Below are 19,506 nucleotides of genomic sequence, written 5' to 3'. Positions count from 1 at the left end.
AACAACAGGTATCAGGTTTCTGCTGTGCACGTGTGATTTGTTGTGATGATGGCGCCGGTCAGACACTACAGTGGGGATAGCATGGTCAGTGTAAACAAACTTGCATCGGGCAGCCCTATGCACGTAGTGAGGACGGTGCAGGAGTCCAAAAGATTTAATGGAAGCAAGGTTGTCCGGAGAGAAGTGGCAGGCGAGATTCTGGAGTTGCAGAGCGGAGTATGTTAGTAGTACCATGTCCGCAGCAGGGAGAGCAGCTGCTAGCCGCAGGCTGAAAGCCGCAAGCTACCGGGCGCCAGCCGGGGTCAGGAAAACCGCAGGAATGAGAGCCAAACCAGGATGAAGAAAGGACCAATTCTGTGGCAGACGGGGGACCCGTCTGGACACAATCTGAGCAGGAGAGCAGCAGCCGGCAGTCTGGTTGTCAGGCAGGCCTCTTCACCGCCAGCAGCCGAGCCAGAGTAGGGGGGAAGCGGCAGCCAGCGGTAGCCAACAGGTGGCGCAGGGCGACGGGTCCAAGCCAGGTAGGGAGCCGACGTGCCCGACGAAGAAGGACGGTCCACCAATAAGGCAGGCGAGGGTCCAGTGATCACAGACTGGTGAGGATATCCTGATAGCTGTGCGAGAAGCTAACAGCTGATCGGCGGCTAGCGCTAACAGCTGATCGTCATAGATGGTGAGTAGCTGTCAGTTTACACAAACTGAAAGCAGCAGCAAAGTCGATCTGTTTGCAGACTGTTAGTAGAGGATAAGTAGGAGGGAGAAGCATAGATAGCACAAAAGAAACAAGATTTTTGTCACGGATCGTGAAGTGGCGACATACACACCAGCGTCCTCGCTCAACCGGAACTTTTATAACATCCCAATCATCCTTTTATGGGCAATCAACACACTGAGCAATTACAACATGTGTGCTATATGAAGACCATTTCCTAGAAGTTTCCTGGACAGACAACTGGTCTCTTAACAGGAAAGAGTGTGTGTGTGTGTGTGTGTGTGTGTGTGTGTGTGTGTGTGTGTGTGTGTGTGTGTGTGTGTGTGTGTGTGTGTGTGTGTGTGTGTGTGTGTGTGTGTGTGTGTCTTGTGTATCAGAACATGATCTTATGACTTGGCTAAATTCAGAGGTTAGATAACTATTGGTTTGTTCCTGCTGCTGTCCAGATTGTGTTTCTGTTATGATTAAACCTTTCAAACTACAACAGGATGAGGGCTGGAAGTAACACAAAGTGATGATAAAAGTGAGGGTGATGGAAACTCATGAGAGTTTAAATATGAAATGAAAAATGTAAACTGAAATAAAAGTGATAATCCAGTGAATAGAAAATCACCATTCATCACATCCAACAGAAAGTTTTTGTGACATTTCACATTTTGATGTTGGCTGCTGACCGGCTGCTCGTAGTCGAGCTCGTGGAGCTCATCAACTTTAAAAACAGCAGAAATCATTTTTGATTTGACGTTCATTTTCATAAACATGTAAATATGCAGAGTCTCCAACATCAAGTTCTCTCCTCAAAAACATTCAGACGTGAATTCAGTGATGAAATAGAAACAGAATATCTTTAGAGACATAAGCTAGCTCTCCTCCTCGTCTTCTGGCTGTGCAGACAGTAAGGCACACAGCAAAGTCCACGATCACCATAGTACAGGCCAGCAGGAACATCCAACAACAATACACAAGTCAGCTGCAGGCCGCCAGGTGGCCAGGTGAGGTCGGGACGGCGTGGCCTACACCTTAGACAAGCAGAGAAAAACTCACAAGGACTGAGTTGTCGTCTGTTTCTTCAGATTTCGATCTGTTCATCCAGTCCAGTTAAATTTACATTAAAACAAAAACATGTATGTTGTAGAGCCTAGATTGATGGAAAAGAAATGGTCTCCATGACTTCAGAAACACAGTTTAAAACTAGTTAGACAGGACAAAGGGACGTGGCACACTCCTGCTGCCATCACAATGTGTGTGACAGTGAAAGTGGAAATGAGGCTCCTGTTTGTGTTGAATGTGACCTCTGAGGACAGAACAGTTGGAGACAGCAGATGGTTCATAGATTCTTTGTGCTGCACTTTGATTAGTCAGACTTTATTCACTGCATGTGTTTGTTGATTTGGATCTCCATTCTTCCTGGCTGCCATGGTAACTCCATTTGAACTTGATTAGAAGTGGATTATTACATTTCAGTGCTGTCAAACATCATTCAGTGCTGAATATGAACTGTAAGTTTGATTGACTCTCAGTAAGTAGGGGTGTAACGGTACACAAACATTTCAGCTCGGTACAGTTCTCAGTTTTGAAGCTTTGGTTTGGTACATTTTCACTACAGTAAAGTTTTTTTTCTTTATTAGGAACATTTATAATTTCCCTTTTACACATTGGACTAAGAGCAGCATCAACAGTTCAGACTTGTACACCTGCTCAGGTTATTTTTTAATAACATTTTAAATTAAACATTGTAAAAAAAAAACATAAAATAAACTTATGTTGCTTCCTTCAACCAAAAGAGTCTCCAATAAATGAAAGATATGAATGAAATAAAGTATTTTAGAATTAAATGAAGTCATTAATGTAGCCCATATATAAAAATATTTCTTTTTAATTACACTGACACCTTTTAGTTTATGAAGGCAACACTTTTTTGAATGCCCTTTGAGCACATAATAAACCTAATCACATCTGGGACAGTGTAGTTTCAGAACTATTAATATTCCCCTCTGTCGATATAAGAACTTCAATGGCATTTTTTATGGCTTTGGCCCGTTTAGAATTACTAGCAAAAGGCTGTCTGTTTTTTCCTAGTTGCAGTGATGTTTACGTTCACGTGGTGCCTTTTCAAGTGCTTTAATAAGTTGGACGTGTTGCCTGTGACGTACCCGATGTCCGCTGAACAACAACGGCACACTACTCTCGTCTTGTCAACGTCTCTTTGTCCATTATTGTGGGAATGGGGAGGGAGGTGTTCATTCTTTCATGCTGCAGGTTATGCTCCCACACAGACGCGTCTCCCCCTCCCCTTTTGCTCTTAGTTTGAGCGGGATCATCGCTGAAAATGAAAACAAAACTTAAGAGTAAGTCTGTAAAAAGAACTCCATCCCGGTTATATGCAACTGTCCAGACCAACAGGACTCGAGGAACTACTAATCTGCACAGTTTGCACAGTTTATGTTTGAACTTTTTTACAAGTTATTAACTAAAAGCTGTGTCCCATACCAGCAGCCGCAGCCTTCCTCCACCCTGAGCTGTGCTTCTGCTTTGCGGTCCGTGTGGGAACATTAAATCACTTTTGTTCCGCGCGTACTCGGATCAGTCCTGTACTGAAACGGTCCGGTCCGAGTACGTGTCCCTTTACACCCCTATCAGTAAGTGTCAGTAAAGTTGTTGATGAATGAACAGATGATAACCTGCAGCTGTGTTGTGTCTCGTTCTCTCCATCAGACGCCTGTGAGCTGGAACTGGACACAAACACAGTGAACAGAAACCTGAAACTGTCTGACAACAACAGGAAGGTGACATGGGGGCAGGAGCTTCAGTCATATCCTGATCATCCAGACAGATTTGATAACTGGTGTCCTCAGCTGCTGTGTAGGACTGGTCTGACTGGTCGCTGTTACTGGGAGGTCGAGTGGAGAGGAAAGGTTGATGTATCAGTGAGTTACAGAGGAATCAGAAGGAGAGGAAACAGTAATGAATGTTGGTTTGGATATAATGATCAGTCCTGGAGTCTGATCTGCTCTGATAGAGGTTACTCTGTCAGGCACAATAACGGAGAAACAGAGATCTCCTCCTCCTCCTCCTCCTCCTCCTCCTCCTCCTCTGTCTCTAACAGAGTAGCAGTGTATGTGGACTGTCCTGCTGGCTCTCTGTCCTTCTACAGAGTCTCCTCTGACACACTGATCCACCTCCACACCTTCAACACCACATTCACTGAACCTCTCTATCCTGGGTTTGGGTTCTGGTCTCCTGGTTCTTCAGTGTCTCTGTGTTGTCTGTCAAAAATATAAAAATAGGACAGATTATTTTTTTTGTTCCTTTTTTCTGCATAAATCTCTTAAACAACTTCCGCCCTGCTCAAAACTACCAAACATTCAATCATTTTGAGGATTTTAAACCTTTAGTTGCCAATTTTATTACTTAATGTCACTGTTATTATTTATGAAAAAAAACAAAAAAAAAACGAGTTATTTTCCATAAAACAAATGTTTGGTGTCTGGGGGATTTTTTAAAATCAGTCTTTGTTTTGTTAAAATCTAAGGACAAACAGAAAATGAAAATATTAATATACTTTTATTTACTTTGTGTTTAAAGGTTAATCAGCTTTATTATTACTTATCAGGTTATCTCTGTTGTCAGCCTTTTTTTAAAGTTTGTATTGAACACTGGAGAGCAGCACTGAGCAGGTCAGGAAATCAGGTAACCTTTGTGAGCCAGGTGTGTAAACCTGCTGAGTGGCTCTAACTGACAGACAGGAGTGTCAGCGGTGTGTGTGAGAGCAGGAGTGAGGTGAGAGGCTGAGACACTTTCAGGATGAATTCAATGAAAGGAAGACAGCAGAGATACCTTTGGTAAGTGTGCTGTGTTCTTTGGTAATTATCTGTTCAGAATGTTTGAATGGTGACATGTATTTAATGTAGGCTGTTTATTTCATAGTGATGCACTCTGCATTCTGGTTTTATAGTGTAGTGTTCACAGGAAACAATTAAATTAGAAGGGTATATAATAATTAATATTGAACACATTTAACTGGTTTGTTTAAATTGTAAACAAAAGATGAAGAACTGAATAGATACTAAAATTCAGATTCATTTAATGGTTATATTAACTTAAATTCTGATTTGTGTTGTTTGGTGTTAAAATGAGAAAAAGGAAGGTAAGGATGCTAAAAGATGCATGGTTAACATTGTATAAGTGGAAAACTGCTTCCCCAGATTACTTTACAATTATAATAGGAATGTATTTGTGAAGAATTTTGTTCATAGATATTTTCCTTGCTTTTCAGAACCACACACAATAAACAGTTGTAACCTCGCTGCATTAAAGTCTCCTCTTTGAACTCTTTTACTATCGTGGCCTAACCCAAACCAATGTGTTCAGTCTTTTAGAATAAGGGTCTGCTTGGAGGTGAAATATTGATAAATGAAAGCAGTTACTTTTATTGAAATAAGAAAAGTTTTAAGCTTGATGACGAGTCAGGTTACCGTGGGAATTGGATAGCGCCAAGACCAATCGAAGAATCATTTTCCTCTTAGCTGAAAGTGTATAAAAAGCAGTGAAGCAGCAAAAAGGAAGCCAAAGAGAGAAATGATAACAGAACAAATAAACACACCATTGAAGTGTTTTTTTCAGATATACCATTTAGTTACACACACTGAAGGCTATAATGCATCTCTGTCGTTTTTTCTAACAAGATGTTGAGTAAATCCAGAATGCCAGATGACATCTACAGGTGTTATCATTCAGTTTGTGATTTTCTTTATATTGTTGGGGTTGTATCAAGTCAACTTTGGTTATATTCTTTAATAATTATACTTAATTATTAATAATATAAATAAAATATCATTAAACTATGTTTAATCTCGTTTTGGGGCACCAACCTGTCATCAGGTAACTATAACCAAAATATCACTCAAATCAGTCTCAAATTAGTTAGTTAATTACTAATATTATTAATAATGAATAACTATATTTAATAAATTGAAGGCGTGAAATCCGTACACAAAGCCTTCGCACCCAGCTTATATCACAATGCAAATACACCAGTAACCACAAACAACTGCTCTCTTAAATTATAACAGAATTGATTTAAACAAAGCAACATCAATCCAAAATCAATGAACTTAATTAAACAAATAACTATTATAAACTAATCTAAGCAACAAACATTATCAAGCAAAGGCTTGTGGAAGGGGTGTGAATGTAGGTGTGTGTGTGTGTGTGTGTGTGTGTGTGTGTGTGTGAGAGAGAGAGAGAGAGAGAGAGAGAGAGAGGGGGGGGGGAAGAAGAAAGGGGGGGAGATGGCTTCGTACCCACGTGGTCGTTCACGATGGCGCAAACCTAACAAAGACCTGGGTGCGTGCGTGTGTGGATGAAAGGGAGAGAGAAGGGGGGGGAAGATTACTTCGTCCCACGTGGTCGCCCTTCCGATGGCACACACCTAACAAAGGCCTAAATGTGGCCTTAAAAGAGACTGAGTTCGGCCCTACACGATCTGTGTCTCTGAGGCGTCTGGATAGCCGCGAGTGTATAGATCTCTGTGCGTAATGGCGCGGTGGTGGAGTTGGTCTCCGGATGTACGTTTACACAGGAATATGTGTCTGTGTGTATGTGTTCGTAGAAGGGGAAATAAAAGAGAATAAAAGAGAATAAAAGAGAAATGCGTGCCTGAAGAGGCCGGATCACAGTCCGACTCCCGCGCCACAACTCGGAGTAATTCCCTTCATTCACAGAAACAAACCAATAGCCGAATTCAAGTTAATATGGCTTACACTGGCATGTCTGATCAGAAGAGTAATACCCGGTTATAACGCTGTTACACTAAACACATATAGGACGCAGCGGTCCGAAACAACAAGAGTTTTAAACAGTTAAAACTCAGGACACAGCGGTCCAACAAAGATAAAAATTACAGTTTCTGCTTCGATCAACAATTGTTAAAAACACTCTCTAAAGCTAATTCTGCCCAGACCTAATTAAACCTCACTTGTGAATCGCTTTGTCCGCGATTGGTGAAAGGAAAAGAGTCCGGCGATGGAGCAGATCTTCTGTCCGTCCTGGTGCAGAGGCGTCTGATGGCGGCGAGGGTCCCTTACGGCGAGAGCGGCTTCGTTGGTTCTCCGTCGAGTGAAAAGATGTCCGTTGATGTCCTTTCGTTACAGGACGGAATAAGACCGTTATCTTTCTGATAATCTGTTATAGTCTGACGCTCTCCGAGAAACTGAGATGCGTTCACTGGACAATCCGAGCTCGGAATTTAGAACACTGCCAGTCGCGGATTACCTGCGCGCCAAAAACTTAAAACAAAGGAAGATTGTTGCAGGAAACAGGAGATAAGCTTGGATCTCCGAGCACCAGAAGTCAGCGCGTGGAAAGAGGTCTAACAAGGGAAGTCTTGGAGTTTTGTCTTCTGGCCGCCTTCCTGTGGGGTCTCCCTCAGGTTCCGGTCCCCCCTTTACGTCACACGTAGGTGTGAAATACCGCAGGGAATTCTGGGATAAGGAGTCCTTTTAGGCTTCCTTGTGATTTCAGTGAATCACTCAAATGAGACTTCCCACAAGGGTGCAGGCCCAAGTCCATTGTTTGACTGTCCTAAGCCTGCGTGGCCCAGCAATATTGTATTCTGACTGCAGGATTCTTATTAAGGGTTACAGGTTTTCAGTGAAATCGACATCGACCTGACCTGACTGTGGTCGCTCTGCATCAGGATCTGCTGAACTCCTTTTCTTTACCAAAGACACTTTAGACACTCGACACAAAATAACACAAGTAGATGAAAGTCTTTCTCACTCTACATCAGTTTATTTATTACAAGGTTACACATGAGCTGTCTGAAGAACTTGTGCTACCCAACACAGAGGCCTCCAAGGAAACAGAGTGACAGAAAGAAGAGAAGATATCAGGAGAGAAGAAGGATCCTTACACTGTAACTGTTTCATATAAGAGAAAGAGAGAAGAGAAATACAGACAGAGAGGATGAAGAGAAATACAGACAGAGAGGAAGAAGAGAAATACAGACAGAGAGGATGAAGAGAAATACAGACAGAGAGGATGAAGAGAAATACAGACAGAGAGGATGAAGAGAAATACAGACAGAGAGGAAGAAGAGAAATACAGAGACAGTTTTGTAATCTCTCCGACTTGATCCTAGTAAAACACTGTTTATTGGAGTCGGTAATGAAGTTTCTGATCGACATCAACCCCCTTCTTATCCAGCACCTCAGCCCAGGTGTCCGTGACACACTGAGTCAAAGGCCTTTGAGAGATCGATGAAGACACACGGTAGAGAACCGCCATTCTTCTTGCACAAGTTCATCAGGCCATCCGCTACCACGATGTTTTCGGAACAACCAGGGGCTGGTATGAAGCCCCTTTGGCGGGGGTGCCGGGCCCACACCTCAGTCAACCGACTAGTCAAAACACTGGACAGGGTCCTTAAGATCACGGAGCCGATGGTAATGGGCCGCTATTGGTTTATGTCCCTCTGTAAAGAGTCACTCAAAGACTTAGGGATGAGAGTAGTACGACTACCCCTAAGACAGGCAGGAAGACGGCCAGTAAGGACAATCGCATTAAATAGATCCGCCAGTTTGACCCCCTTCTTGTTCCACTTCAACAGATCCACTTTTGGGCTACGATCGGGCCCGGCGGCCGATCCATTTTTCATCTACTTCAACGCCCTCAACACCTCTGCAGGTGAGAAGGAGCACTAAAGCGATATATTGTCGGCTGCAGGGAGGGCCGCGAATTGACCCAAGCCACAGAAGTGACTATCTCAGCCCCAATCCTTTTTGTATGCGCTCACAATGGCATCCATATCGATGCTACAAGCGACCTCCTCCACACCGTCTAGTATCCACCTAGCCGCTGCGGACCTATCCGCATGCAGCCGTTCTTGAGTGGTCTTATAGAGAGAACAAGCCCTGCACTTCTTTCCGCCCTTCCTTGGTCTCCGCTTGGATCTCAGCGTTCGACGACAGCCATGTTGGGGGTCCTGAAGCACCGCCGCCGGAGCAACCGTTGGATGGCCCTCAAATAACTGTTGATGGTACAGATATCAGTTGAAAAGAAGCCCCGCCTGGTGGTAGCAGACTGACCTGTCTGCGCCTGTCCCGGAGCCAACACGGAAACCTCTGGAACTGCAGGTGTAGGAACTTCGAGGGCTAGAAGCTTGGCGTCTAAAGTGTTGGGGGGAGGAGGTCACCGGGGCAGCTAACACAGAAGACTTTTTAAGCGTCCTCCACCTGGCTTTGATCTGGGGGCGACTCCGGCCTACTAGGTGAGAGACAGCTTCATCCAGGGCTGCTGCTGTCTATCCTGTCACTGTTAGCAAATGGGATAGATATTTGTCCTCAGCGTCACTCCACTTCAGCTTAGAAACCCGATTACTGCTCGTTGCTGTCTGGGAATCTCAGTGACACGCCACCGTGTGTTGGGACCGTCTATGATTAGAGAGCCCTGCCTTAGTGGAGAACGCCCGAGAGCAGTCATCGCACCCAAAACTGCCCTGCAAAAAAGTCCTGGGTTTTCCTTGGCCACAGCCCGGGACATGGCTCGTGGCCCTGGAGAGGGTGTCATGGCACACTTGCAACAGGAGAAGCAGACTTTGCTGGCTCTGTGGACCTGTCTGAAGTGGCTGAGCCCAAATCAGCCTTGCATAACAAACATTCCCTGGTCGCCCAGGGAACCACTAAGCAAGCAGAAAAGGAGGAAGGGCTTTAGAACGAGTCCAAGTCTTCGTCCAAGCCGCCCGCCCTAATCAAAAGCCTTTTGGAAATCCACAAAACATACGAAAGTAGATTTATTTTCTGCCATTCTTGTCCTGACAATTGTTAAAATTGTGTGAATATGATCAATGCAGGCTCGATTCCTTCTGAACCCATTCTGTTCATCAACTAAATATTCCTTTGTTTCCAGATACTGGGTCAGCCTAGCATTTAAAATACTACTATACAATTTATACACTGTGCTAAGAAGGCTGATTCCTCTGTAATTGAGTAGTATCCTAGGGTCATCCTTAGATGACATTGGGATAGGTTTGATAATAGATTTATACCACGTGTTTAAAACAAAACCTAAACAGACAGAAAAGCATGCTTAAAAGAGGAGGTGATTTTAATACTTCATTTGGGATCTCTTCCACACCTACTGCTTTTTTCAGCTTAGACTTATTTATAGCAGTTTTCACTTCTTCCAAGGTAATATCATAATTCAAAAATAAATTTGGTGAATAGTTTTCTCCTCCCATATTTCTCTCTAAATCGTCCTTTAGTTTACATGCATTTTCAAGAAAAGCATCTTCAAAAATTGGTGGAATATTACTTCCTGAAAATAAATCAGCAAAATCTGTCTTGAAAAATCTGGGCTTGAAACTCTGATTGTGGGTGACTTTGTTGTTAAAGATGTACAAAGGATGTTTGGTAAAAACACAGAAGTACTGTGTTTTCCCAGAGATATGGTCTCTGATTTAGCAGAAAGGATCCTGCATATTGTGGCTGAACACCCGACTGTGAAGAATGTCATACTACACATTGGGTCAAATGACGTCACAAAACAACAATCTGAAGTCTTGAAACAGGACTTCACTGGTCTGCTGAGGATGGTCAGCCCCTTGGATGTGGATGTGTTTATCAGTGGCCCCATACCACCAGTCAGAAGAGCAGAGGAGAGATTCAGCAGGTTGTTGGCACTGAATAACTGGCTTACAACTGCATGTAATGCCCATTCAGTAAATTTTATTAACAATTTTAACATTTTCTGGGAACGCAGACATCTTTTTAAGGCAGATGGATTTTGCCTGAACATGTCAGGGGTGAAACTGTTCACCTCTAACCTATTTTACTTCCTGCCTCAACCATCAGTTCTCTCTTGTCGCCAAGGACATGAGACAAAAGAAAACAGCTTCAAGAAAGACAAAACACAGCGTGATGGAAACCTTCGTCAAGAATCACGTCTGCCAGTATCTGAGGAGAGACCTAAAGAGGAGAGACATCGGAACCAAGAGGAGGGGTCTCCATCCACCTTCGACCCCCTCACCAACACCAACACCTTTGAATTCTCACCGCCCTTGACCCCTCAAACCCCAATCAGATCATCATCTTCCTCCGTAATCACCCTATCTCCCTCCTCCCCCCACCTGGAGTTCACTGACCAGATGAAGGAGCTGGTCAATGCTGGATTAAAAAGTAACCCCCGCCCTCTCCCTTTTTCTCTCCCATAAACACCCGACGGCGCCTACCATCGCCCATTCCGACACGGCTCCCCCCCCCCCCCCCCCCCCCTTGATAAGGATGAAATGCAGAACATTCAGAGGTCAAACTGATGTGTTTTGTGTCCAGGCTGCAAGGATATCAGCAGTCATGACTCTCTCCAGGATAAGCCAGGGCCCTGCACGTCAGTAGGTTCCAAAATCTCTGTGATGATAGGTAATAGAAGAATAAAGGGGACTCTGTCAAGAAACAAAAGGCAGTTATGTGATTTTGCAAACTTGTCAAACTTAGCATCCATTCCTTTTGAGCCACAACCTGTCCCAAAAACGTTAGCAGCCGAAGCTTCTAGGACCCTGAAGCTGGCTTTACTAAACATTAGATCACTGGCAGGGAAATCATTTTTAATCAATGATTTTATTATTGAGCACAAGCTTGATTTTATGTTTGTAACTGAAACTTGGTTAGACAAAAATAACAGTGCAGCTGTTCTTATCGAGTCAACCCCTCCCAACTTCAGTTTTGTAAGCAAGGCCAGAGTGGATAAGAGAGGAGGAGGAGTTGCAGTTTTGTTTAATGACTCCTTCCAATGTAAGTGTGGCAAGGGTTGGTGAATGGTAATATCTTATGTCAAATAATAACCGACAACGCCACCTGGGGGCTTGCACCTCAGGAAATACAGAACTTAAAACTCCAAATGTAAATAATTAAGACACACAGATTCGAACACTGATGAGGCAGAGACGTGGTTTCAAAAGAATTTAAGGGATTTATTGGAATAAATCCGAGGAAATATGCAAACTAAGGTGGACTGAAGCTGTGAATTTCAACATCTTGCACTGCAGCTGCCATGATAAAGACTGCTTGTTACAACCAGGTTACAACAAACCTCCTCTGCTCTTCAGGTGCTGAGGCTCACGAGAGTGATTTAAGAAGTCAAACAAGAGAAGCATGAATAGATGGCGCCCTCTACTGTTTAAAAAGAAGTACTGCGATTATGTAAGATGTGATGTGTGTAGACTGACAGTGAGGTGATGATGATGATGATGAAGATGTTGAAGGTGAATCAGCAGCTTCATTTCTTTGTTTTCTACACATCTGAAGATCTTTGACTGGATGTGACTTCAGCAGCTGAACTCCATCAGTGTTGTTGTAGTGACAGAGTGCAGCTCTCCCAGCAGGGGGCGCTCTGCCATGGATCAGTGTGAGGACATAGAGGAGGGAGTCCCTCCCTCTAAAGAGTTAACTTCCAGTACCGTGGCTTGTAAGGATTGCCATCCATGGAGCACAAAATGTTTCACCAATGGGAGGTGAACTTCCTTCCTCCTTGTGATGTTGTACCTGTGTTGGGTGAATATGGTTAAAATAGTGTTACCAGTCTCACCCACGTATTGTAATCCGCATCGTTTACAACTGATCAGGTATACACAGTTTTTGGAGTGTGGGCTTCCCATATATTCCATTTTAAAAACATTTTTATTGTATCTGCTGCGCAACCAAGTTTGGTGCTTAGAAAATTCCACGTGACCTCTGGATTTAGGGGTCAACATGGGTTGGACGCTTGCTTTGACCAGGTAATCTTTCAGGTTCCTGTTTTTTCTGAACGCTGCAATGATTCTGTGGTCTCGTAAAATCTCAGTTTCTGCGATGATGTTTTGAAAATTATTTTGAATAACTCTGACTAATTGAATCGCTGCTGGAGAGTAACAAAGGGCAAAATAGAGGAAAGCAATTGGGGTTTTGTTTCCTGAAATGTCTTGAAGGACCTTCTAAGAAAGCAGCAGGAATACCCTCTGGTGGCCAGTGCTGAGAACAGTGTTTTAGTGGCCTGTTTAAAGTCCTCTTTGTCGCCACATATTCTGTGAAATCTCAGCAGTTGAGACTTTACCAGCCCAGCATAGGTGTGTTTAGGATGGTGGCTAGTTTTGTGGAGTAGAGCATGACTATCTGTCTCCTTGAAACATACTTTAATGTCCAATTTGTTTGTTTTCTGGAAATTTTACCTTTGTATGTGGTAGTGTCAAGAAAGTCTACCGAGGTGTAGCTGGTCGTAGACTTCAATGAAATGGACGCATTGTGATTGTTCAGAGTGGTTAAAAAGTTATCAAAATCCTCCTTAGTGTGAGACCAGACCCCCCCCTCATATGTCATCCAAATACCTACAATAGTATAGAGGTTTTTTGTGACACGAGGCCAGCAGCGCCCCAAATGAGTGCTGCCTATGCCACGGGTCGGCCCTGGCCAGCATTACAGACTGACTGAAATGCGGGGGTGATGGGATGTGATATTTAGGCTACAGTGTGTTGACCAAAACTCATCATTCTCAGCCATGAAAACACCAATGCACCTCGTAATCTCTCTTGATGTAACACATCCATATTAGGCAATTCTCTTACACAACACCTTAAAGTAAACATTCAACTTGAGGGGACTCCTAAATCTCCTTCAGATACAAATCCTCTCCAGATGTATATTTTATAAAACTTAAAGGAGCAGTATATTATCTCTGTCCTCGATACTTCAGACACTTCACACTCCTCTACACCCACAGCAGAGATCAGCACAGACCAGAGACCTTATTATGCAGCTCTATAAGTAGAATTACTGCAGTGAAATCACAGTGTGTGATTCTAGTAGATAGATTTATAAAGACAAACTCTGTCTGCTGTAGTTATTCTCTATGATCAGCTCTTATTGAATGTCTCCTTCCTGTGTCAGATTGATCTAACCAATGGGGATTATTCAGTCTGTTGGGCCCCTTCACAGGGGGGTTCTCCAACCATTCATCACCAATATGTGATCAATAATCTGACACCTACAAAAAAATGCTCTGTATAAACATTTATCTTCAAAGTTCACAGAAGTATTATTTCCAACATAAAGAACATCTCTCCCCGATAGTTAAGACTAGACTCGCAGCATTCGGTCATTTACTGTTACATTTCATCTTCACTGTCTGCTCCACCACTGTTCCTCTGTTTTCACTCTCAGACGAATAATTCATTTCATAGGAATAAAGCATGTGACTCTTAGCAGAGCGATGAGAGTGAGTGCTGTCAGATGGGGCCCCCTTAGGACCCGATCACACAGAGACGCAACTCGCCTCAAAAAAACGCCTGGACACAGCTGAGGAGAGAACAGCTGGGAGCGCCTGTGGAGCAGGGCTGTGTGTGCATACGGGCGACCAAATGAAATATGTTTGCTCCAAGAGGAGGAAAATGTCATAAAAAGCGGATGTCAAACCTACTTGATTTGATTGGCTACTTTAAGTGACATTGACGATTGCTGAGACTCTGCTTCTTGATCAAAAAAGTTGAAAATGTTTAAACTTTTATGCGTACCCAAAAACTGCTAGAAAAATGTGTCTTGCAGAAACAAAGAAGAACGCCCAGCAATCACGCTGGACCATAGGATAACCATGGTTTTGATGGTGCTGCTTTCCCTTTTTGAAGGTGAACCAGGTAGATGTGATGTTTGTAGACTGACAGTGGGGTGATGATGATGATGATGATGATGATGATGATGATGATGAAGGTGAATCAGCAGCTTCTTCTCTTTGTTTTCTCCACAGCTGAAGATCTTTGACTGGATGTGACTTCAGCAGAAGAACTCCATCAGTGTTGTTGTAGTGACAGAGTGCAAATCTCCCAGCAGGGGGCGCTCTGCTATGGATCAGTGTGAGGACACAGAGGAGGGAGTCCCTCCCTCTAAAACCTCTCTGTGTGAGGAACATGAAGCTCTGAGGTGAGGATCTCTAACTGTCCATGACTCTTCTCCATGTCACAGCTCAACACTCACATCACTCCACCTTCATCATCATCATCATCATCATCATCATCATCATCATCATCATCATCATCATCATCATCATCATCACTGTCTCATCTGCTGCTCACAGTAACTAATAATGTTGTTTTTTTGTATCAGGATGCAGGAACAGAGACCAGACTCTCCTGGACCCAGCTGTGTGTCCATGAAGAGTGACTGGTCTATAGATCGCTTTATTGACTTTAAAGATGGACGTCCTGCTGATGGAAGGTGAGAATTAAAAATCAAGTTAATGTTATGTCTCTGTTGTTTAAAGACTCATATCTTGGCTCAGAGTTTCATTATATATATCCCGTTGTTTTCTTGTGTAATATGTCCTGTCACAGAGTTCAACAGGAGAGCTCCAACGTTCACAGAGATCAATCAGACCAGCAGACTCCAACAGACCTGGACTCCATCTTTATGGTGTGTTCAACACACTGTTAATTAATACACTACCATTACAATAATTTAATGCTAATTTATTGTTCTGTTTAGACCAGCTGACCTTCAGACTGACAGATGAATCACATGTTGAGTTCTACCAGTTTATATTAAATATCCAGTGTCTCCTTCTGTTCCAGCTGCTGGAGGAGAACATCATCACCTTTGTGAAGAACGAGCTGAAGAGAGTCCACAGGGTTCTGAGTCCACATTACCCAGAATGCTTAGAGAGTCAGAGTGAGGATGAAGAGCAGGGGAGAAGCTGTAAAGAGGCATTTTTGAAGATCACTCTGCACTTCCTGAGGAGAATGAAGCAGGAGGAGCTGGCTGACTGTCTGCAGAGCAGTAAGATGATTTTAACAGATTTAGTATTTTAGAAAAAGGACAAAGAGGTTTAAAGTTCCAATCTCAGATAGTCATGTCATCTATATCAGGATCTGTTCATTGATTTCAGTTCTTTCTTTATTCAGGAACGTTTGGTGCAGAGTGCCAACAAAAACTCAAATCTAACCTGAAGGAGAAGTTCCAGTGTGTGTTTGAGGGGATTGCTAAAGCAGGAAACCCAACCCTTCTGAACCAGATCTACACAGAGCTCTACATCACAGAGGGAGGGACTGGAGAGGTCAATGATGAACACGAGGTCAGACAGATTGAAACAGCATCCAGGAAACCAGACAGACCAGAAACAACCATCAGACAAGAAGACATCTTTAAAGTCTCACCTGGAAGAGATGAACCAATCAGAAGAGTGATGACAAAGGGAGTGGCTGGCATCGGGAAAACAGTCTTAACACAGAAGTTCACTCTGGACTGGGCTGAAGACAAAGACAACCAGGACATACACTTCACATTTCCATTCACTTTCAGAGAGCTGAATGTGCTGCAGAAGAAAAAGCTCAGCTTGGTGGAACTTGTTCATCACTTCTTTCCTGAAACCAAAGAAGCAGGAATCTGCAGGTTTGAAGAGTTCCAGGTTGTGTTCATCTTTGACGGTCTGGATGAGTGTCGACTTCCTCTGGACTTTAAAAACAACGAGACCCTGACTGATGTCACAGAGTCCACCTCAGTGGATGTGCTGCTGACAAACCTCATCAGGGGGAAACTGCTTCCCTCTGCTCACCTCTGGATAACTACAAGACCTGCAGCAGCCAATCAGATCCCTCCTGAGTGTGTTGACATGGTGACAGAGGTCAGAGGGTTCACTGACCCACAGAAGGAGGAGTACTTCAGGAAGAGGTTCAGAAATGAGGAGGAAGCCGACAGAATCATCTCCCACATCAAGACATCCAGAAGCCTCCACATCATGTGCCACATCCCAGTCTTCTGCTGGATCACTGCTACAGTTCTGGAGGATGTGCTGAAGACCAGAACGAGAGGTGAGCTGCCCAAGACCCTGACTGAGATGTACATCCACTTCCTGGTGGTTCAGTTCAAACTGAAGAACATCAAGTATGATGGAGGAGCTGAGACAGATCCACACTGGAAAAAAAAGAGCAGGAAGATGATTAAGTCTCTGGGAAAACTGGCTTTTGAGCAGCTGCAGAAAGGAAACCTGATCTTCTATGACTCAGACCTGACAGAGTGTGGCATCGATATCAGAGCAGCCTCAGTGTACTCAGGAGTGTTCACACAGATCTTTAAAGAGGAGAGAGGACTGTACCAGGACAAGGTGTTCTACTTCATCCATCTGAGTGTTCAGGAGTTTCTGGCTGCTCTTCATGTCCATCTGACCTTCATCAACTCTGGAGTCAATCTGATGTCAGAAGATCAAACAACATCCTGGTGGTCTAAAGTATACATTGAAAAACCTGACCCAACACATTTATATCAGAGTGCTGTGGACCAGGCCTTACAAAGTCCTAATGGACACCTTGACTTGTTCCTCCGCTTCCTCCTAGGTCTTTCTTTAGAGACCAATCAGAATCTCACACGAGGTCTGCTGACACACACATTAAGTGGCTCAAAGACTAATCAGGAAACAGTCAAGTACATCAAGGAGAAGATCAGTGAGGATCTGTCTGCAGAGAAAAGCATCAATCTGTTCCACTGTCTGAATGAACTGAATGATCGTTCTCTAGTGGAGGAGATCCAACAGTCCCTGAGATCAGGACGTCTCTCTACAGATAAACTGTCTCCTTCTCACTGGTCAGCTCTGGTCTTCATCTTACTGTCATCAGAAAAAGATCTGGACGTGTTTGACCTGAAGAAATACTCTGCTTCAGAGGAGGCTCTTCTGAGGCTGCTGCCTGTGATCAAAGCTTCAAACAAAGCTCTGTACGTGCTCACATAACTATCCAGGTTAACTGTTGTTCTCTTTATTCAGAAATAACAACTATAGTTTGTAATTGCTTTCATCTGTGTTCTTCTGAATCCTCTTCAGGCTGAGTGTCTGTAACCTCTCAGAGAGAAGCTGTGAAGCTCTGTCCTCAGTCCTCAGCTCCCAGTCCTCTAGTCTGAGAGAGCTGGACCTGAGCATCAACAACTTGCAGGATTCAGGAGTGAAGCTGCTGTGTAGTGGTTTAAAGACTCTACACTGTTCACTGGAGACTCTAAGGTAAGGACTTATTCATGTGAAAGTTTACCCAATAAGCTTAAATGTACTTAGTTTATCTGATATTTTTATTAACTTACCAAACATATCCTCTTCAGGCTGAGTGTCTGTAACCTCTCAGAGAGAAGCTGTGGAGCTCTGTCCTCAGTCCTCAGCTCCCAGTCCTCTAGTCTGAGAGAGCTGGACCTGAGCAACAACAACCTGCAGGATTCAGGAGTGAAGCTGCTGTCTACTGGATTAAAGAGTCCACTCTGTAGACTGGACACTCTCAGGTTAGTGTGCTGCTGATCCACATTATTCATCTAAGATCATGTTTTCTTGATGAATCATTTATTAAATGGGCCTTGGTGGTGGTTTAAAGTTTTCCTGTATGTTTCCACATTAAAGCTGTAAAGCTCTGAGCTCGTTCTATAGCTCTCAGTCTTTTAGTCTGAGGAAGCTGGACTGGAATAAAGAAAGTTAAATATGAAGTTCTTTCCCCACCAACAAACAAACCATGGATAATGTTTGGAACATAAAGAACTAAAGAATCTTTATTTCAGATGAAACAGTTCAGAACTGTTTCTACATCACTGCTGATGTCAAAGCAGTCTGTGTGTTTATCTCACGCTCTGTCTTACCTTCACTATTTGTCACCAGAGTAAATATTGATTAGTATCAGATTATGAAGTCTATTCTGTTCAGCTGCATGGTTATGACGGGATGTTACTGGTAAAACAGAGAAGAATGGACCAATGGATGTTAAGCATGTTGTGTGTGTGTGTGTGTGTGTGTGTGTGTGTGTGTGTGTGTGTGTGTGTGTGTGTGTGTGTGTGTGTGTGTGTGTGTGTATGTGTGTGTGCGTGTGTGTGTGTGTGTGAGTGTGTGTGTGTGTGTGTGTGTGTGTGTGTGTGTGTGTGTGTGTGTGTGTGTGTGTAGTCTGTCAAACTGTCTGATCACAGGAGAAGGTTGTGCGTCTCTGGCCTCAGCTCTAAGCTCCTCCCCCCTGAGACATCTGGACCTGAGCTACAATCATCCAGGAGAACGAGGAGAGAAGCTGCTGTCTGCTGGACTGGAGGATCCACACTGCAGACTGGAGACACTGAGGTACAGACAGACACACAGAAGCTGTCTCACTGTTTCTGAATGATGAACTCTGCTTCTTGTCTGATGCTGGATTTAAATGAAGATGTATGAAATAGATTCTGATCTGGTTTCTTCCTCCAGGTTGGACCATAGTGGACTGCACAGACTGAAGCCTGGTCTGAGGAAGTGTGAGTGTGTTTTCATTTCTCTTCATCAGAACACAGCAGCACATGTTGGAGTGTAGAAGAGTAAATGCTCTTGAACAATCAGACAGAGACTATGGCTTGTGAATAGAGGATTTGTTTATTTCTCTCTGAGAAGTTAATAACAATAACTTAGATTTATATAGCGCCTTTCATGAAACCCAAGGATGCTTTACAAAGTGTGTGTGTGTGTGTGGGGGGGGGGGGGGGGGGGGGTGTAATGGGAGACAACAAGAGAGGAATAGAAAAACACAAACAGAGAAGAGAAAGGATAGAAACACTAGACAAACAAATGAAGGAGAAAGGGAGTGGGTGATCAGCTGAGGGGAGTGTTAGATGAGGCTGAATGCTTTGGTGAACAGATGGTGTTTGAGGAGGTTTTTAAAAATGACCAGGGGTCTCATTTATAAAAGAGTGCGTAAAATTCATACTAAAAATGTACGTGTGCCAAAAACCCAGAAATGGCGTGCGCACAAAATGATTCAGAGTTATAAAACCGTTCGTACGCACACCTGCACGCAATGTTCC

The 19,506-nt window shown here is 43.6% G+C and overlaps 2 protein-coding genes across 2 annotated transcripts in view; both read left to right on the top strand.

Annotated features, from left to right (window-relative positions):
- Positions 1–5,017, top strand: part of LOC136181060 (NLR family CARD domain-containing protein 3-like) — a gene marked incomplete at its 5' end in the record, with an annotated part of 10,504 nt that extends 5,487 nt beyond the window's left edge. The window contains 1 exon segment of the mRNA XM_065961212.1: positions 3,428–5,017. Within this exon segment, the coding sequence (XP_065817284.1) occupies positions 3,428–3,993 (566 nt within the window).
- The window catches only part of LOC136181105 (protein NLRC3-like), a 98,250-nt gene that overhangs the window by 10,984 nt on the left and 67,760 nt on the right, over positions 1–19,506 (top strand). The window lies entirely within an intron of this gene.

This window comes from Labrus bergylta, chromosome 2 (genome assembly GCF_963930695.1).
Source record: "Labrus bergylta chromosome 2, fLabBer1.1, whole genome shotgun sequence".
NCBI classification, from domain to species: domain Eukaryota; kingdom Metazoa; phylum Chordata; class Actinopteri; order Labriformes; family Labridae; genus Labrus; species Labrus bergylta.
This window is presented reverse-complemented; position numbering and strand designations above follow the sequence as displayed.